Source organism: Wyeomyia smithii, chromosome 3, assembly GCF_029784165.1.
Source record: "Wyeomyia smithii strain HCP4-BCI-WySm-NY-G18 chromosome 3, ASM2978416v1, whole genome shotgun sequence".
Classification (NCBI taxonomy): domain Eukaryota; kingdom Metazoa; phylum Arthropoda; class Insecta; order Diptera; family Culicidae; genus Wyeomyia; species Wyeomyia smithii.
Genome location: NC_073696.1, coordinates 110,121,135 through 110,142,974, shown reverse-complemented (window position 1 = coordinate 110,142,974; position 21,840 = coordinate 110,121,135). Strand labels below are relative to the sequence as shown.

Here is a 21,840-nt window from a genome sequence, read left to right as displayed (position 1 = left end):
TTAATGATCCTGTTACAGATCATAAAATGTTGTTCCATAGTACGTAACACGCTTATGCATTCACCAACAGTTCAATTTTAACCGTTTGTCGTAGAAATAATAACAATATATGTTAAGTTTAGTAAAGCGGGCAATGTATGTAGTTTCGCGGGAATGCGAAGATGAACGGGAATAGAAGGTGTGACTAGAATTAGAAAAAAATTTCCCTCGTCCAGACGGGACTCGAACCCGCAATCTCCGTTGTCTCCGGCAAGGTGTTTTGGCCAATTCAACTACTGGGTGAGGGTAACTCTTCCTAAGACCAATGTCGAATCACCCTCTACTATTGTGTTCCCGCATCTCAGCACGCCGCGATGAAACTGCACACACTGCCCTGTGGAAGTTTATTTCTGTCAACTGAGAGAGTGGTCTCTTTACACACACTATGTATAATGACTTATTATATCTACAGCGGCGCAAGCGATGAGACACGTCAGTTGGTGGCCAACTCCCATGGAAGGCGTATCACAATAAGATATCATCCATAAGCAGGGCCGGATTTAGGATTGTGGAGGTCCGGGAACTAAGTACTGTGTGGGGGCCCCTTGTTCTGGTATCGGAATTTCAATGAATTAATATATCATACAAAATTATAAATCAAAGGAAGGTTATAGAAGAGTGATAGTTGCATAAAAAATTCAGTTATTTTAAAGTTTCACGAAATTTTTGGTTTTTTTTATTTCTTGTATTCAGTCATGAGTCATAAGAAATAATTTTTGCGGGGAGGGGGAGGGGGTGAAAGTGTGGGAGCCCAAGGGGCCCCTCAAATGAGGCTATATCCATGAGCCAGGTTGAAAATCTTATCAATGTAATACAGAAGGTCAAATTCCAAAAGGAATGTGTACCTGGGCTTTGCTTTTTTTGTGAACTCAAATCTACGAAGCGAAAGAGCGATCAAATAACTATAAAGAAGAAAAGAATAGAACCAGTTTTTAGGTTATTTCCTATGAAAATATAGGAGAAATACGCGATTAAGAATGGATATCGACTGATTCATATTTGCTTCACGTTACAACGGAGTGAGAACCTCACTGAGCGTTGTAAAATCACAAAAAATAAACTTTTCAAAATAGATTGATCATTCCATGTGGAATTCTTCGTTCAAAAGTGTGCGACAGTTGAAGGTAAACTAATTGACCAGTTTTATTTTTACTTTTGCAGAATATATAGAAACAAAGGGATCCTACGTCAAAATAAGCGAAATTTCTTATTCCGTAGCTCAAACGGTTTTATCGCTAATTTGCGATTTAAAGAATGGTGTTAACAAAAAAATAACAAAAAAAATATACATTTTTTGGTCTTACATGTGATATAGCCAAGCTGGATTTAAAAATATTTTGTCAATTGGTGTAAGCTTTTGTATCTATAATGCTCATCTGAACGGTTTATAAATTTGATAGCGACATGCACACAGTCCTTTGTCTGCCTTAATTGGTTTTCGCTGATAAAATTAGACAACATTTTATTAGACCGTCATCAAGACCCCGATGCTGGAATGGAATCGAAATCAGTAAACAACGGCAGAAGAAGTGAAGGTTGGCGGTTTATTGAGAAGAATATGATGATGATGAGCTTCACTGCGAATCGAGAAGAACAAGAGAAAAAACTTCTCCGACCGAGAATTTTAAAATTTTTTTATTTAAAACCATTTCATCGACTGCTCGTCGTCTTTGCTAGTGCAGAAGTGATAGCTTTTCTACACTTTGCACTACAGTACGTTTTGTATCACCAGCTACTCAAAATTTCTATCACGTACAAATGGTGCCTCCACTCCATCCGAATGTTTACTTCGGTATGGAGCGCTTGACACCGGAGAAGCCGGATCCGAGAGGTGACCCAAAAATCTCAGAAACCTTTTTGTCTATCATGCTGAATCGGTTTCTCCTTTCGTTCGGTATTCCATCTACCATACCACACAAAACAAAGGACGGGATATAAATAAATTTCAGACGCTGTGGTGGCTCCGAATTTTATCCTTCCTTGCCAATAAATTTGAAAGTTTTATGGTGGATCCTTCCGGATCCAATATACCCTTTTTTGTACCCACTCAATATTATTATGGCAATCGAAAACAGTGAGAAGCAAAATTCGTAAGGACATGTTTAACCTCTCCTCGCTCTCAGGCCTGTTGCTTAAACGTGCATAATTGAATCACTGTGGTGTAAGTCAAGGTCGTTAGCTTTTGGCAAACGAGGTGAGAGTCGTACTTAATTTTTAACGGAGTGGAGGAGTTAGGTTGATTTTAATTATACTTTTTTTTCAAACCTCCTGGTTGGTGGTGCTGCCGATGCAAATAATCATAATCTCATTCGGGAGCCTTATTTATTTCTAAATGAAAAGCCTTTCGTTAGTTAAGAAGTGATCTCATGTTTTGCTACTACTTGTTATTGTTTTAGTAAGCATTAAAATATATATAAATTTCATTAGGAAAGTGTTCGTGATCAAGTAACAAAAGACACGATATATTAATTAAAATGCTTTAGGAATATAAAAAATCCCAAATTCTTGTTTTGCCTTTCTCCTAGAAAGGTATAGCAATCACTGGAAAAACTGAAGGTATAAAAGTGGTCCCAATGGCCGAATGTCATCTACCACTCGACTACTTTCGACGAACTGAGCATTTTCTGTATGTATGTGTGTGTGTGTGTGTGTGTGTGTGTGTGTGTGTGTGTGTGTGTGTGTGTGTGTGTGTGTGTGTGTGTGTATGTGTGTGTGTGTGTATGTGCAACTTTTTTTTCTCACTCACTTTTCTCAGAGATGGCTGGCCGATTTTCATAAAATTAAATGCAAATGAAAGGTCTAGTTGCGCCATAGGTTGCTATTGAATTTCATTGTAATCGGATTTTTAGTTTAGAGGTTATGTATCAAAATGTAAGAATCACGAAACATCAATATCTCAGAAACCGCACAACCAATTCAATAAAATTGGTTTCAAATGATTGGGCTGTCCCCAGAACCCTTAACTTTTGAATTTCGTTTTGATTGAACATATGGTTTAAAAGTTATGTAAAGAAAAGTTATCCTGAGGTTGTTTAAACTCACTCATTTTGCTCAGTGATGGCTGAACCGATTTTCACAAAATTAGTGTCAAATGATAGGTCTAGTTGCCCTTATAGGTTGCTATTGAATTTCACTGCAATCGGATTGTAACTTTGTCCGTTGTTCATAAAAATGTGAAATCACATAATGAAAGTAAATATATTGACTTTCTCCTAACGATCACTGGCTAATTAAAAGGTAGAAAAATGATTGAAATGGCCGAATGTCAACTCAGTTCGACGAATCGAGCATTTTCTGCATATATGCATGTATAGGTGTTTGTGTTTGTTTGTGGGTGTGTACGTGTGTATGTGCATCTTTCTTTCGCATTCAGTTTTCTCGGAGATGGTCTGACCGATTCTTTCTATCTTGGTGTCAAATTAAGGGTCTATTTGCCGCTTAGGTTGCTATTAAATTTCATTGTAATCAAACTTTTAGTGTTGGCGCTGCGTCAGAATGTGAAAAACGCTCTTATATCTCAGAAGCTATGAACATAGTTGAATTCAAATAAATGGGCTTTCAAACCCTTAAACAATGAATTTCATTGTTGAATGTTTAAACATGTGGTTTGAAAGTTATAGAAAGAAACGAAACCCGCAGACTGTTTAAAACTATAGCTACGATCAACATATGTGGCCTCAACATCATTTAAATTTAATATTGTACTATTTCAATGTTTGAGGCCTTGCTCGGGATTGAAGTTCACTTTTTGCCTTTCTCCTAGAAAGGTATAGCAATCACTGCAAAAACTAAAGGTATAAAAGTGCTCAAAAAGGCCGAATGCCGTATACCCAGTGTTATGAAAATGACTGCAAGACAATGACAGCAAATTTTCAACTGATCCGGCTCTCATTGTATTGCACAGCTCTCACTGCTCCCCACACGTTTGGTGAACAGTTCGACAGCAACTGACGACAGTACACATGCAACTCCATACGGACTGTTATTTTTCATCTTCATATGTGTGTTGGTATTCCCAAGCTGTCGTAAATGACAGCCTATAATCTTCCGACATCCTTCAACACGAATCCGAGCGGGATGTCAGGTGATTATGATCACGACAGTAAGGCCGATGAAAGAATGAAAGAGAGATGGTGCGAAGCACGTTTTTTCTTACGTGGGGAATAATATCAACAATGGAAACGGTTTGCTTTGTATTCAATATGCCACCGGCCTGTGAAAAAGGTGAAACGAAAAAATGCAAGTCGACGACAGCCGCAGCCGATCAGCAGGCTGTCAACAGGAACAGGACATCCTCAAAATGAGCAAACTAGGCTGTCATGTCCGAACGAATAAAATACATGCGAAAGAATGAGCTGTCGTACGCAACACAACACCGTTTCTTTGCCTTGTTTAAGCTGTAGCTGTATGTGAGCTCTCATGAATAGCGCATGCATGAGGCTGTTAGAGTGAAGAGAGGGAAAAGTCGTCAGTCGCTCTCCAGTCATTCTCCTAAGCTTGCGTATTTTCTGCATGTGTGTGTAACGCTCTCCCAATCTCACTCGATTTTCTCAGAGATGGCTGAATCGATTTTAATGAAATCAATTGCAAATGAAAGGTCTAGTTGCCCTTTAAGACCCTATTGAATTTTATTGTAATCTGATTTCTAGTTTAGAGGTTATGTATCAAAATGTAAAAATCACGAAACATCAATATCTCAGAAACTACACAACCGATTTGAACAAAGTTGGTTTCAAATGAACGGGCTACCTAAAAACCCTCAACTTTTGAATTTTATGAAGATTGAACATATGGTTCAGAAGTTATGGAAACAAACGTGTTCTGGAGACTGTTTAATCTCATCAGTGTCATATAGAAAGTCTTGTTGCCCCATAAGACCCTAATGATTTTTTTTGCGAACGGTTTATTACTTTTCCTGTTATGTTTAAAAATGTGAAATCCAGCTATGAAATGGAACATATTCCGAAGACTACATAAACTCACTCACTTTTCTCAGAGATGGTTGAGCCGATTTCTACAAAATTAGTGTCAAATGGAAGGTCTAGCTGCCTTATAACACCCTATTGAATTTTGCTGTAATCGGACTGTAACTTCGTCTGTAATGTATTGAAATGTGAAAATCACGAAACTTCATTATCTTAGAAACTACACAACCGATCTGAACAATATTGATATCAGATAAACGGGTTAGTTAAGGGTTAACTGATGAATTATGATTGAACACGTGGTTTCAAAGTTTGGCTCCCCCATACGTTCCCTTTTCATTTGATTGTAATCAAACTTAAGCAACCGTTATGTTTTAATTTGTAAAACAACGACAGTCTATTATCTCAAGTATTACACGACTTATTTGAACATAACTAGTGTCATACAAACGAGTCATTTCTCAAACTTACAAATAACAAACTTCATAAAAATTTGATATACTGTTTAAAAGTTTTGTAAAGAAAAGAAATTCAAAGACTATTCAACACTATAGCTGCTTTGATCAATATATATGGCCTCAACATGTTTTAAATGTGGTATCGTACTATTTGAACGTTCCCGATATCGCTCGTGATTAAATTGTTCAAAATTAAGAGTCATCTCTTATATTTCGCTATTTCTGAAGCACTAACATTACGTCAAATTTCATATTTTATACTTTAATTACAACATCAATATTTTAGAACCCGAAGAGTGAATATACCTTTTTGGATTTAAGCATTCATGTGAATCTATTTTTACAAATGATAAGTTTGAATGAGAAAGGCTGAGTCTGACCGCTAGGTGGATTAATTTAGGTTTTTTCAAAATGGTTGTCTCTATATTTTGCTGGCACAAATAATGGCCGCAGCGTTTTTTTTTAAATTGATCAACGATTGGTCAGCAGTTGACAAAAATTAAAGAAAATTTTCAAAAATTGGTTTGGTTATTGATATACTTTAATTTCCAAAACATTTTAAAAGCACGGTACTTATGATTCATAATGTTAAAGAAATAAATTAAAAGGTTTAAACTAGGTGTAAAAATATTTTAGCATCGCACCAATACAAGCATAAAATTTGTGTCGTATCTATCTAGGAATCATTTTCATTGTACCGAATGTTCTTATTGCCATTATCATCGTCAATGACATTCTTCAATATGAGAGCATCGTGCAATGTGTGTGTGTGTGCCTTAGACTGAACCATTGTCAATTACCATTCAATTTGATTAAGCTGTCTGTTTTTGCTTCTGTTCTATTTATGACTTCAAATCAGTGTTGAAATAATTTGTTTTGAAGTGCACTTGATCTTGGTGATGATAATTGATGACCATTAGATGATTGATGATGGTTGACTTACAAAATTTTAAACGTAAAGCTTTCTTTCACATACTCATTTGATAATAAGAATAAATTCTGCTTTGATTAAACTTACATGTCTTACAAGAAACTTTTGCTGTATCATGCACTATTTGAACTATTTGAAATGATTTCTTATCCGGGTAAAACGCAGATTGATAAGTGTTGTCTTGATCTTCTCATAAAGTCCTCAAGTCTTTAATTTAGGAATGCAATTCAATCGTTCGTTTTTAGGATATTTTTCGAGAAGTTTACTTCATTTAACCCATTCCCAACGGGTGATGATGTATGGCATCACCTGACATCTAAACTTTGATTGAGGCTTACAATTATACGTGCAGTTTTGAACGACGGAATTATTTAATACGGTTAGAGAACAGATCGATCTACAATATGCAATACAGTTTGTGTCAATTGTACATGTAGTTGCTGAATAATACGAGTTAGAAGGTAATTTTTTGAGAGTGCGTCTTGAACTGTCCTACAGATCAGACGTTTTTTCGGTTGCTTGTGGACTGGTCTTTGACTGCCTATAGCTTCAAAGTTTGTGTTTTGTCAGTGTGTCTTTTAAAGACTACCTGAAAGTTATTTTCCATCAGTCTTTCTCAAGACTACCTACTTTTGAATTTAACATTTGTTTTAACTTTTTTCGTATCACCTGAAATGGCTGGACGGAAAAAGAAACCTCGCATCGCTGCGGGGAGGAAAAGAGAGGCATCTCTTTCTGACACATCGAGTGTCTGTAGTGACAATCCTTTTGATATTTTGCTTGAGCAAGAAGCTGGTGAAATGGAAGTTATTAATAATGAAACTATACAAAATATAAAATCTTTAAAAAAGGAGAAAGTTCCACCTATTGTGGTAACTATTTCTTCTGAATTTAATATATTCAAAAAGGAACTTTCAACGTTTGTTTCTGACGTTAAAGTTACCTATCAGATTGGCCGTAGAGGTGAATGCCGCTTATTAGCCGACTCAGTAAAGGGTCGTGATCGTCTTGTTCAGTATTTAACTGACAAGATGTACAAATTTTTTACATACGACACCAAGAACGCCAAGCCGTTCAAGGTTGTCTTGAAAGGTCTCACCAACGATCAAACCGTTGATGAGATCAAACTTACTGTAACAGAATTACTTGGCATAGCCCCTACCCAAGTAATTCTAATGAAACAAAAATCACGAGGCGAAAACAGTCAGAGAACTGGAATTTCCCTTGTTAATTTTTTAATTCATTTTAACCGCAATGAGGTTAACAACTTAAAATTTTTTGAAAAGGCACATGCTTTGTATAATGTGCGTGTAAAGTGGGAAATTTATAGGAAGTATGGCGGAGGTGAAAAGCATATCACCCAATGCCGTAATTGCCAACGTTATGGCCATGATTCCAAATTCTGTAACATGGACCAAAAAAGGCTTAATTGTGGAGACTCTTCTCACAAAAAGGACACATGTCCTGTGAAAGAGAGTAAAAATTTTCGCTGTGCGAATTGTAACGGCAACCATATGTCACATTTTTATTAATGCCCAGTCCGTTTAGCAATTGTTAAGGCAAGGCAAGGTAAACAAAATTCAAAACAAACTTCAAAACAAAATTCTCCAAGCGTACCAGTGACGCATAGTTTATCTACTCCTTTGCATACCCGTTTAACATATGCACAGGTTACAGGTAGTTCGAACATTCTACCGCCTAATGTTGGTAGTTCCAAAATAACCGCTAATATGGGTAAGCAAAACACGCTAGAAAATAATTGTACACCTATTACCCCAGCTAATATTGCTACCGAAAATATTTTTTCTAATGTCAACTGCCTGGGGCCTATTACGGCAGGTAAACTTTCTTTTTTGCAACAGGCAATGTTCGATCTTATGAACGCCATGTTGCAGGCAAAATCAATGTTTGAAGCCATTCAAATAGGCACAAATTTTACTATTAAAATTGTTTCTAATTTAAAATTTAGCAATGATTTTAAATAAAACAATTAAAATATTAAATTGGAATGCTCGCTCATTGAAGGCCAATGAGAATGAGCTTTTCAATTTTTTAACAGTAAATAATGTGCATATTGCAATTATTACTGAAACATTTTTGAAACCTAACATAAAATTAAAATATGATCCCAATTACGTGGTTCATAGATATGATAGGATTCAGGGTTCCGGCGGTGGAGTTGCAATTGTTATTCATCGCCGAATCAAACATCGTGCTCTTTCCCATCTTGAGACGAAAGTTATTGAAACTTTGGGAATTGAAGTTCAAACTGAACTTGGGATTTTATTTATTGCCGCAGCATATTTACCATTTCAATGCACACGCGAGCTCAAAAATTTTTTTAAAGGTGATTTACAAAAACTCACCAGAAATCGTTCGAATTTTTTTCATAATCGGCGATTTTAACGCTAAACATCGTTCATGGAATAATTCTCAAAGTAATTCCAATGGCAAAATTTTATTCAATGATTGTTCTTCAGGATACTATTCTATTTTGTCTCCGAATAGTCCTACATGCTTTTCTTCTGTAAGAAACCCTTCAACAATTGATTTGGTGCTAACAGATCAAAGTCATGTATGTAGTGATTTGATCACACATGCTGACTTTTATTCTGACCATCTTCCAATAACTTTTTCTTTATCACATGAATCAGTTTTAAACCCTATGAGCTCTGTTTTTAATTATAACAAAGCTAATTGGGAAAGATACAAAAATTATATTGAGAGAAATTTCAATAATGAGCTTGATTTGCAAAACGAAGTGAATATTGATTCCGCTTTGGAAGCATTAATATGTGCAATTGTTGATGCCAGGAATTATTCTGTTCCAAAGGCTCAAGTGAAATTCGATTCACCAATAATTGACGAAAATCTTCAACTTCTAATTCGTTTGAAAAATGTCCGCAGACGTCAATATCAACGTTCTCGTGACCCTGTTTTTAAAACTATTTATAAAGATTTACAGAAAGAGATTAAACATAGATTTACTCTTCTGAGAAATCAAAATTTTGAGACTAAAAATGAAAAATTGAAACCATATTCAAAACCTTTTTAGAAGCTGTCGAAGATTCTTAAGAAACCTTCAAAGCCTATTTCAGTTTTAAAAGATGGTGAACGTTTTCTTGTATCCAATGAACAAAAGGCTCAAAGACTTGCTCAGCAGTTTGAGAGTGTTCATAACTCAAATTTGAATTTTGTGAGTCCAATTGAAAATGAAGTCACACGTCAATTTGATTTAATTTCTTCCCAGAATTTTTTACCTGCAGAAATAATTGAAACTAACTTGAATGGGATTAAATCAATTATTAAAAATTTCAAAAATATGAAAGCACCTGGTGACGATGGAATCTTTAATATACCAATCAAACATCTCCCTGAAAGCACAAAGGAATTTTTAGTAAAAATTTTCAATTGCTGCTTCAAAATTGCATATTTTCCCAAATTATGGAAAAATGCAAAAATTACTCCAATTTTAAAACCGGATAAGAACCCAGCAGAAGTTTCAAGTTATCGACCAATCAGTTTGCTTTCTTCAATAAGTAAACTGTTTGAGAGAATTATTCTTAACAGAATGCTGTCACACATCAACGAAAATTCAATTTTTGCAAATGAACAGTTTGGATTTCGCCATGGGCATTCCACAACTCATCAATTGCTCCGAGTTACTTATATGATACGAGCTAACAAATCTGAAGGTTATTCCACTGGAGCTGCTCTTTTAGATATAGAAAAAGCATTCGACAGTGTTTGGCATAAAGGTTTGATTGCGAAATTGCAAACTTTTAATTTTCCAATTTTCCTAATCAAAATTTTAAAAAATTATCTTACTGATCGAACTCTGCAGGTTGTCTATCAGAATTCAAAATCTGATAGATTTCCTGTCAGAGCAGGTGTACCTCAAGGTTCAGTCTTGGGTCCAGTCCTGTACAACATATTCACTTCAGATCTTCCTGATTTGCCTCCAGGATGCACAAAGTCATTGTTCTGCGATGGCACAAGCATTTCCGTAAAAGGAAAAAGTCTTCGTGTCATATGCAGTCGATTGCAGAAAAGTTTAGATATTTTTTCTTCCTAATTGCAAAAGTGGAAAATCTCTCCCAATGCTTCTAAAACTCAAATGATAATTTTTCCGCATAAGCCTAGGGCTTCTTTCAACAAGCCAAACAATAATCACGTTGTCAAGATGAATGGGGTTATTTTAAGTTGGTCCGACAAGGTTAAGTACTTGGGACTAATTTATGATAAAAAACTTATTTTCAAAGAGCACATTGAGAGTATACAGCCAAGTGCATCAAATAAACGAGATGTTTATATCCTCTCATTAACAGGAATTCTAAACTTTGTTTAAAGAACAAACTTTTGATTTACAAACAAATTTTTATACCAGCAATGCTTTATGCTGTACCGATCTGGTCAAGTTGCTGTTCAACAAGGAAAAAAACGCTCCAAAGGATTCAGAATAAAATTCTGGAAATGGTTTTGAAGCGTCCTCCTTGGTTTGGTACACTCGAATTACATAGACTTACTGGTGTTGAACCATTAGAAGCTATGTCATATAAAATTATTAACAATTTTCGACAAAAATCGTTGCAATCCTCAATTGCTACGATAAGCTCTCTTTATAGCCAATAAGTTAGCAATTAAGTTAGTTGTAAGTTTACTTCCCCTTCTCTGACAAGTAGGTTTAAATCCCTACGAATGATAAGTCCTAATTGCGAAAGCAAACAAATCCTAACATTTAAAATTACAAATTTCTAACAGTGTTGAGAAGTCACCATTTGTGATTGGACACACATACTCATTATTTACTAATATTTATCATAAATACTTAAGCTACTAACAAATCCCCCCCATAAAAAAGGTAATTTTTTGAGGTAAAATCTGATTCCTCTCCGCCGGGAATGGGTTAATAATCAACCGTTTAATTTTATTAGCTCATATTGATCAGCACTGGGTTACGATGTGTGTGTGTCATTGGCCGTATTTTTGAAACACATCTATTTGGTACAAGTTAAATGTATTTAATCGTCCATTTTCCCAATTTTCTTTCAGGGGCACCCAAAAGCACTCTCTTCGATGCCCACGTCGATGTTGAACGGCCGCTCTACCTCCGGTCCCGGAGCTATTGGTGATAAGTTACACTCGCATATAATACCGAACGGACGTTTTCCTCAGGTTTCAAACGCCAAAATGCCTTCTAGAGTAGTTAGTTGCCGATTTTATGTTAATTTGCTTGTTTCTACATAACCTCAACTTTGCATCCCAAGTATCGTTCCTAATCTCACGTATGATTCCAATCTATGACGATCGATTTTCTTTATGTTGCATTTATTGTGAATTTTTTGTGATTCGTTTTCTCGATGTATTGGAATGCTGAGCTTCGGTTTGCGATGTCCAGTCGAAACTAAATTCACTAACATTCACTCTCGAATTTTTATTCCCGCAGAGCCCAAGTGATAGACTGACGCCGAAACAAAGTACCGGTAATGTAGAGAAAATTCTGAGCGAGATCAAAACTTTAAACGTGGGTACGCCTCTGACGGAAATCGGTGCAACGCCCCGGAAAGAACTAGAGAGCAAGTTTAGCTTTAACAATCCCAACATGCCACACCACAAATATGCACCTCCACCTGTGCTGATGAAACAACCCTCGTTCAAGACACCACGTAAGTATCAGTTTCTGTGAACTTTCCGTGCAAATATGTGATAGACATTACGAATGTTTCCAAGTGCGACCCGGACCATGCAAAATTAGTATGTGCTTCGGTTTGCTGTGCCAACGGTTGTGACTTCTTAATGCATAATTGATTATCTGGTTTTAATCGATATTTTACCTATATTTTCCGTCATTTTCTTTTATGCTTGCAATTATTATCGTTGGTCAATTGAATGCAGTGGACACGTTTCCCGCAATGTTTAAACCAATAGGGTAAGCATACGGTTGAAAATTGCAAAATAACCACTAATGTTTGTAACTAATTTAAATTACATATATTTGTAGTGCTCGCGAAGATGACCCAAATGGATCGGACAGTGATGACGGTGCCTATAAGAAGAAGCGTAATTCTAGTGATACTTCCTCAAACGAGAGCGGCGATGAGTCGTCCAGTGAGGATTCGAACACCGGCAATAAAGCCAATAGTGCCGCTGGTTTACCGAACTGCGTCAATCCAACGAGTGGTCCGGGGAATGTGCCTACTAGTGGGACTGGTGCCACCGGAAGCGCTAGCAGTCCTCAGCGATCTACGATTGATTGGTCGTTGATGAACTTTCTTCCATCACAGGTGCCAAATGAAACCAACGTCGGCTCTCAGATGGCTGGTTCTAATAATTCTGGCTCGAATCAGAACCTATTAATGCATGAGAATTCCAATTCGCCCCTGATGCCGGGATCATCACCAACTGCTATTAAAAACGAACCTCCCCCGATGGAGGATGATCATTTATCCAATGGTAGCAGTATTCCGGAGGGTGTTTTTGTAAAACAGGAACCTTTTCCTAGTGAAAACAGTACGTCTTCGCTTAGTGCCAGTGGGATGCCCACAGCGACACCGATTTCGGCAATACCTGGTCTAAATGGTGGCTCTGGTGGAAGCATTTTGCAAGATTTCAATAAGTTACGTGATATGAAAGACGACATGGATATGTCCAGCCCTGCCAAAAGTCCAGAAAAAACTTCTGAAAAGGATTCTAATGATCAGGTCGATAGCATCGAGTCGGACGAAGTTAGTAGTGCGCTACGTAAAGTCAAAGAGCTCCAAAATATACAACCCTTATCGGGAATATCCGATATTGAAGACAATAATGTAGAATCGAAGGCGACAGCGTTAGTACGTGCAGTAACGGCAAATGCTGCTCCAAAAGTGACACATAAAGTCAAGCGAATACGCAAAGTCACCAAGTCTTTCAAAGAAAGGGAACGGGATGGGTCAAGTAGTAGTGATGACGACGGATTTTCCAGCTCGCGAAGGAGCCGTTCGCAATCCTTTGAAAAAGAGAAAAAGGCTAAAAGAGGTAGGCCAAAAAAGAACTCAACGGCGACCCCTGCTGGTTCGTCTGTTGTTGGTTCTTCGAGTGCTAGACAATCCGACGCAGACTCGGTAGCCAGTAGCAATAGTAAACGTCGATTGTCGATGTCTTCCACTAAGACAGTAGCTTCAACGCCCAGTAAAAAGGATGCCTCCAGTACACCACTTAAAGAAACTGCTGCTCGAAGGCGACCGTCCAGAGCTAATCGAAAATTTACCAGTAAGGAAGTACTCTCTACTACTGATGATTCCGATTCTGAGCCGGCTAGAGACAGCAACGTTGGAAACAGTGAGCTGGAGGATAAAATCAAAAGTCCCGACAAATCAAAATGCTTCGATGGTAGTTCTACGAAGGGTGTTGCAAGTTTGTTGCTCCCGCCGAAGCCTACAGGAACTGACCCACTTTCATCCGACAGTAACGACAAGTAAGCGTTGATTTTATTATAGCTACTTGAATCAGAGCATTAATCCTGCAAATATTTTCAGTTTATCTTCGCCCCGAAGAACTCCGCTAACGTCACCACCATTCATGCCGATTTTGACATGCAACAGTCAACCGTCGTCCGTTTCAAAGGTGATGCCAAGAAAAACATCCACCTCTACGTCCGCCTCGATCGACGATGACGACGATGATGATGATGATCTGGGACGATCACTTAGCGACTCGGGCAGTGCTAGCGATGGAGGAGTTCGACGAGAGAAGGTATGGTATTGATGCTAAAGAATAGTTGCACGGCATTAGTTTAACTTCCCTTTCACACCAATTTTCAAAATAATATAACTTTTACACGATTTCTTGAAATAACATTTTTTTGCACGTATTCCTAAATTAATACGCATTACTCGGGTTGTCGCCAGACAACGGTTTTACTCATCCGTTGTTTTCAAACTCCACGGATTTTTGGATATTTTTATCCTTTTTTGTATTGTGTTGTTTGTAACGACCATGAATAAAGATAGATTAATAACGATAACTTCAAGTTGGCATTTCGCTGAAACCCCGTTCGAAAAAGTTTCAACTAAAATATTACTTTTTTTTATCGCGGGATAGATCATGCAAGTTACACAAATTACACTATTCTACTATTTATGAATAGATCATTTTCTAAAAAAGTATACAGTCGTACCGCGATATAAGGCAACCTCGATACAACGTAACTTTTACCTCGATATAACGTAACTTTTTAAGATGTATTGAAATTGAAAATAAATGATACAGCAACTGTTTTTGGGGTATAACTTGCTTCAAAAAAATGTTCGTAGTAAGTTTTGAAACCAATGAAACTAATGCAAAAATTGTCCTAAATGGGCATAAGAACGGTTTAAAAATACTAATAGGTGATGGGAAGTAGATTTTCACGCATCCTTTAGTAACAATTCACAGTCTTGCATCAATTAAAAAAAAAATTGTTTTTTTGCTTGTTGAAATTTTCTCTAAATTGGCATAAGAAAGGTTTAAAAATATTGATAGGTGGTGAGAGATAGGTCTTCGCGCATCTTTGAGTAACCATCAGTCAGTCTTGCATCAATTAAAATTTTTTTTTTGCTTGTTGAAAATTGTCCTAAATGGGCATAAGAATGGTTTAAAAATACTGATAGGTGATGGGAAATAGGTTTTCACGCATCTTTGAGTGATATTTTGTATCAATTGAAAAAAAAAATATTCTGCCTCTGAAAATATTTCTAAATGGGCATTAGAAGGATACTGATAGGTTATGGAAAATAGGTTTTCGCGCATCTTTGAGTATAATCATCCTTGCATAAATTAAAAAAAAAAAATGTTTTGCTTCAATATAACGTAACTCGATATAACGTAACGAAAATAAAACTAAAATTGTCTTATATCGAGGTATGACTGCATATTAGGGTGGGGAAAAATGATCGAGTTTCCAGAACCAAGTTTTTTTGGTTCCTTCTGGGGCCCCAAACAATCCTAAACTTACCGGAAGTCGATTGGTTTTGTCTCCGCTTATCGCATTGCTATTCAAATTTGTATGAAAATTTATATGGGAAAACATACTTTTTTGCATTTACCTTTCTATAGTGCTTAATAACGATCTAATAATGCACTACATTATGTAAAAGTAAAGTATTTTAGATGCCTAACAACTTTGCAGAAGGCACTGAAGAGCTAAGATGACCCTAAGGAGAGCTATAGCTGTTCAAAGTTGAGTATGTCGATTTAAATGCAAAAAATCTTGTTTTCTGCCAACATTACCAATGTACCGGCGTCAGTAGGATTTCCATAAGAAATAACTTGTCGTAACGAGTTCATACACTCAGCTGGATCAAACATACGAATTCAGTTCAATATTCTAGGCGTAGGTAGAATCTACAACGTGTTTCAGAGGTAACTTCTGATGGAAATCTGACTAACGCCGGTACACTAGCAGTGTTGGCAGAAAAAATGATTTGCAACATAAATTTCGACATACTCAACTTTGAACAGCTCCAGTATTTTTTTGAGACACCCTAGCTCTTTGATGTCTTCGGCCAAGTTGTTGGGCATCAAAAAACCTACCATTTGAAGTCATGAAACCTATGGTTTGAGCCACTTTGAGCTTTTTAGAATGGAAAATGCAAAAACGTTGGTTTTTCCATACAAATCTCCATATAAATTTGAAATGCAATGCGCCAAGCGGAGACTAAACCAATCGACTTCCGATAAATTTAGGGTTGTTTGAGGCCCCAAATAGAACAAAAAAAACTTGGTTCTGGCTTTCTGCTACCAAGTTTCGTTTTTTCCATATAACGATTCCCCACCCTACTGCATATACCATTTGAGAACTATTCTCTGCAAGGCTACCATGTAAATATAAACTATATAAGGGATTTCATTTTTCGATCAGGTAAATCAGGGAATATTAGGGGAAACTGGAAAACAATCAGGGAAAATTATTCAACCGATACGCGGTTCTTTTTTGAACCGCTCTCTAGCGCAAAAACTGTATTTTTTTTATTTAAAAGTATTATTCAGGGTGGCTGACGTTCAGTTTTATATCTGATCAAGTTCCTTTTCCACTGAGATCTTAGAGTTGCGTTCATCTGCACTTTTTCGTGCCGAATACTGAAAAATATCAGGGAAATTATTGTTATACACTAAGGTCGCTTTTTACGCGGTTTTTTTTACGTGGATTCCGGAATTTAAGCGGTTTTTTTTACGCGGATTCCGGAATTTACGCGGTTTTTTTACGCTGTTTTTTTACGCGGCAAGTATCCCCCGCGTTAAAAGCGACTTTAGTGTGTTTCAGGGAAAAATCAGGGAATTTGATTTTGAAATTTTTTTCGCCACCCTGTCTAACTTATTTGTATATTTTTGAAAACTTGATCTTCTTAAGAAATATGCGAAATGATATTGAAGTTTGCTAAGACACATTGTCTATTTATTTTAGAAAATCAACAAAATCAAGAGTGATAAAAACAAAAAGGACACCCTGAGGAAGCTCTTCTCCAAGGAAGGTGGCGCGAAAGGGGGCAAAGGTAAAGGCCAGGTGGTGATCGAAGAAGTGCACACTTCGAAAGCATCTTCGATTCAAACCACCATCAGGACCACTCCCAACTCTAAGATGCACCATTTGTCCGTGCCACAATCGGATCACTCGCGTGTTATCACTCCGCCACTAAGTGCTACTACTGTCCCTGCTGGCGCCGACAATCGCCACAGTAACACATCATCATTATCGACAGCGTCATCCGTCGTGGAAAAAGTGCTTTTATCACCCGCCAGAACTGCCTTACTGAACATCTCTCTCATCTGCCGTATCGACTTGAGTCGACTGCTCAAGATACCACCGCCGCCGCCAGCCAAGCAACAGTTGGCTAAAGCGAACGAAAGTTACAGTGCCCAGCGCAGTGCCTCCGCTCGAAACAAGAGCAAAAGCCCTTACGAGAAGAAAAAACGTCGTAATTCCATCGCCGTTAACTACTTTGATACGAGTGTCCAGCGATCTATCGACGACAAATCTTCCTCATCCACCAACTGCAAACTGCCCGAGGTTGTAGATTACAAGCTCCCGGCTAATGACTCGGTACTACAATTGGAAAATGGTCGGCATCGGAGTAATAGTAATGCCAGTGAGCATCAATCGCGCGAACGTTCACGAGAATATCACAGAGATGGGGCATCTCCTTCGTTTTCAGTTCACCACCTTAACAATGCCTCTACCAACTCGCTCTCCTCTGGGTGCAGTGGTCCCATACAAAAACAAATTCCCGCAGCCAAACAACATTTAACGTACGATGAAAAGTTACCGACGAAAAGTGAGAAACTACATTACGGAAGCAGTGCCGTTTCATATCCTATTAAGGAAGACAAATCTGCAATACTCTTCAATTCCGCTGGCTCCAGTACGGGCGCCAACACTAAACCGTTTAACATTAAGCACCTCATCAAGCAGGAATATCCCGATGTGGGTGAAGACAGCAAGATGTCTGCCACCGCCTCTCTGGCAAAGTTGGGTGTGACTGCACAACCAGCGCCACAATCGCAGCAACTACCGTCAGGACCGGCGGAGAGCGGTGGCAGTCGGCGGAAGCGCACATTAAGCTCCGGTAGTAACTCCTATAAGGATAAGCGACGAAAAACGCGCAATGTTAATGCGCAGGTAAGTTGGAAAGTTTAGGTAGTTTTCATACCGTGGGTGGCTTTCGCTTTGGTGCTTCGATATTTCTAGGTTTTGCACATATTTTGGTTTAAAAACAGTATCGAAAAAACATTTGCCATCATGTTCATTTACATAAGTTTAATCTATGGTAAGTAAAGGGTACCAGGCTAAGTTAAGCATACGTTACTAACTTGAGACACTCTAACGGGTAATATCCGTTAAGTCGCAAAAAAGGCTCCGCGTTTACAAGCTAGCTGTTGAAATTGAATTATGAAAATCATCAACATTCTGAAGTATCACTGAAATAAAATGTTATTTCCATTTTTTTTACAAATGTAAAAACAGTTTTCGAGTTCAGTACATCGCCGCGCATAATATTTCTCAATTTAAGTAATTGAAATGCATAGTTTTATACTGCTTTTAAATTTGAGAGTGCTGAAATTCGTTTGGTAAATTTTATCTCGCTTCCAAAAAAATGAATTGAGTTCGCCAATATTGGTTTTCCTCTCATTACCAAGAAAATTTGGAAATATCTGTAACAAAAAATAAATCCGGTTGTATTAAACCAGTGGTTCTCAACCTGGGGTACGTAGTAGCGGGGGCCTAGCGTGGTTGGTAACGTCTCTGCCAACCACGCTCGTCGCTTGGGTTCGAATCCCACCGCCGACATAGGTGTCGATGGTTGTGAGGTGGCGTGATCCGCTCACAACCAACCCAACTGGTCTAGATTCAATCCTAGCCGACACCGGGAGATTTTCTGAGGCGAAAAATCTCTGGGATCACGCCTTCCATCGCATGAGGAATAAAGCCGTTGGCGCCGGTCCGTTAATAAACGGGTCGTGAGTTAGGGTCCTGGGTGGAGTCGCCTCCCCGGGCGTCGGTGATTGGCACAACAACGGTGGCGGAACTAGACCGACGGAAAATAAGCGAGAATAAAAAAAAACCTGGGGTACGCGTACTCCTGGGGTTACTCGAAAGCCTTCAGGGGGTACGCGAAAGAAAAATCAGTAATGGCGGATAAAGCAATTTTTTTCAAATACTATATTTGTTGTTCAATTTTGCTCTTAGAACCTGACTGTAGAAATCAAACAAACGACGATAGTTGAATTTTAATCCTGAATTAGACTACCACAACATGATCTACCACTACTCTCTCCCACTCTGCGAGAACGCTCCAAGCCAGGGAGTACAATCGATATGAAATATACGCGGACAAAAAAGGTTGAGAACCGCTGTATTAAACAAATGAATTAATCGGGTGGCGAAATCCTGGAAAATCAGGAAATATCAGGGAATTACATTTTCGATCAGGGAATATCAGTGAAAATTGAAAAAAAATCTGGGAATTTTTTTTATCGAGATACGATTCTTTTTTAAACGGCTTTTCAGCACTAAAACGGATTTTTTTCAGCATAAAAGTCTAATCTGGGACTTCACTGTTTAGTTTCCCATCGGATCGAATACTTTTTTCATTGAAATATCAGACTTTCGTTCATAAACATTGCATTTTTTTGTTTTGAATACTGAAAAATATCAAGGAAATTAATGTTTTATTTCAGGGAATATCAGGGAATTTATTTTTAAAAACTTTTTTGTCACCCTGAATAATGAAATTTTACACTCAGTTTTTCTTTAACAAGTTACATAGGTTTGTCAAAATCAGTGAATTGATTAAAAACTCAGAATAAATTTATTTGTCAAGTAATCTGTATAATTACTTCAAAACCAGTTTATTTTAACACACAACACAGATGTACATACAAGTAGAAGATGAATGAGCAATCATATTTCGCCGCTTATTTTGTCAGTTTGCCTAAAGCAAATTGTGAAAATAATTTATTATATTGCAGAAATAATTACCCTTCATTGTTAGATTCTATTTGTTCGCTTCATGGTTTAACTGCATGATGATTCTCATCCAGGACTCAGCCTTTTTTTAACTTGATTAAAGCATTTTCTCAATGTTACTAATTCATTCCCTCATAAAATGAAGTCCAATAACTTAGTTATATTTTGAAATTGATACAGTATAACATGTCGTGAATGACGCATGTCATTAATGTAGGTTTTATTAATAATAGCTAATGAAGCCAGAATCGTTGGCGTTTCGTGTCGTCAAGTAGAGCCTTTCATAACAAATATAAAACGATAAAAAAATGTAAAGAGGTCGGCAGTGGCGGTTATATCTATTCTATTTGGTCTTCTGTAATAGAGAACATTTCCATTTCAAACAGCGAGATAGTTAGATACGATGGTAGCTGGTTCCAATGGAAAAGTCTTTTTCGAAAAAGTCTTTTTCAATATATGACGGATTTGTTTGAATAATAAAAGGCATAGTATCTTTGTAAATCAATTTTTCAAAAATAGCAGGAATAAGAAAGAAATCTAACAATTATTTATATAAGCAAATTATTCATAACAAGCAGATCATAACTTATAATCTGTTTCATGAATTGTTTTAATCATTTTGTACATACAACATATCCAAATACTTAATGTGGCTGAACTAACCTTGCATAAAAGCACCATTCACAGGGGATGGTAAAGAAACGCTTGTTTGCAGCTTTAATTCCATGCGATTCGCTGTACGCAACCGATTTGTCTTGCGTACAGGTACTCAACAAGGGAACCTCGTCACTAACCCAGCAACCAGAAATTGCATCACATACGCATTCCAAAACACCAAATCTCAGCAGCGGGTATCGGTGTTGTTCTATTCAGCACATCAGAATTGCACACGCATCTATTTCTCAATTCTAGATGGCCCATTCGAGCTGCGTAGTGGACGCTGTAGAACAGCAAAGTAGTCACCACAGGCGTCACGATATATCGAGATCAACTGTAACTACGGTGGATGCATCTGTCCAGACGGAAGCCATAGATGAAGTTAGGCAACTTCGAAGGGAGCTACAGCAGGCGCGAGAATTACTGCGTGTTTATAAGCAAAGATCAGAGTATTTCAAAACTTTGCTTGACAAACGAAACTCTAGTTCCTGGAACGGGGGACATGCTTACCATGATAGACGATATTAACCGAACGCAGTTGTCTATCTACCTTAACGAAACGGATGATCTCTTCACTAAATAGCCAAAGTAGTTCCAATAATGAAGATAATTGTTTTTGCTGTTCTAAAACTCTGCACTTCATACCTAGGTATTTTTTCTTTGATATATACCTTTGTGGAAACTCATTTTGGATGTTCACTCAAAGGGATTTCATCCGTATCAAACCATCAAAGCATTATTGACCTCTGACCATCTCTCAGAACTATGTGCTTGAACGTCACTCAATCATAATAAACATGGTGCGAGTTAGCGATAGCCACTCACGAAATATCACCACTTTTGTATCGCATAAAACATATTACAGTATTCCCTGTTTCAGACTGAAATTCTCGACCAAATGCCCCCCACCAATCACGACCGGTTAGAGGTGGACTCTGCGCCTTCGATCGCTCCTGTAACCAGCGCAGTAAATTCTCACGCAAAAATAGTATCTGGTTGCTCTGTGGCAGCTCCTGTGGAACCTGTTGGCCAAGATGTTACGGTATCTGGCGCGACTAACACCAGTGCACCGGTTGTTAAGATGATGTATGTTTCATATTTTGAACGCTCGAATGACGACGAGCTGGAAGTTCGGGACCAAAACCGATTCTTGTCGGAAGCTAAACGGTTAAAACATGCCGCCGATCGGGAAGGTGATCACCTGGCACAAGCGATGCTCTACCTGGAGGCGGTGCTGTTCTTTTTGCTCACTGGTGATACCATGGAGCGCGACCCGATCACTGAGAAAGCCGCATTCACCATGTACAAAGACACGCTTAGTTTGATCAAGTGAGTTGGTTAGACTGTTGG

The 21,840-nt window shown here is 37.8% G+C and overlaps 1 protein-coding gene across 4 annotated transcripts in view; it reads left to right on the top strand.

The window, feature by feature from the left end:
* The window catches only part of LOC129726552 (AF4/FMR2 family member lilli), a 183,494-nt gene that overhangs the window by 157,305 nt on the left and 4,349 nt on the right, over positions 1 to 21,840 (top strand). For 2 of the 4 annotated variants that reach the window (XM_055683402.1, XM_055683404.1), the window contains 7 exons: positions 11,406 to 11,558; positions 11,800 to 12,019; positions 12,249 to 12,282; positions 12,355 to 13,806; positions 13,868 to 14,084; positions 16,774 to 17,985; positions 21,371 to 21,819. In XM_055683402.1, coding sequence (XP_055539377.1) covers positions 11,406 to 11,558; positions 11,800 to 12,019; positions 12,249 to 12,282; positions 12,355 to 13,806; positions 13,868 to 14,084; positions 16,774 to 17,985; positions 21,371 to 21,819 — 3,737 coding nt within the window. Of the gene's footprint in view, positions 1 to 11,405; positions 11,559 to 11,799; positions 12,020 to 12,248; positions 12,283 to 12,354; positions 13,807 to 13,867; positions 14,085 to 16,773; positions 17,986 to 20,745; positions 21,140 to 21,370; positions 21,820 to 21,840 lie in introns of those variants that run through there. The other 2 variants (XR_008728357.1, XM_055683403.1) reach the window with 2 other exon arrangements.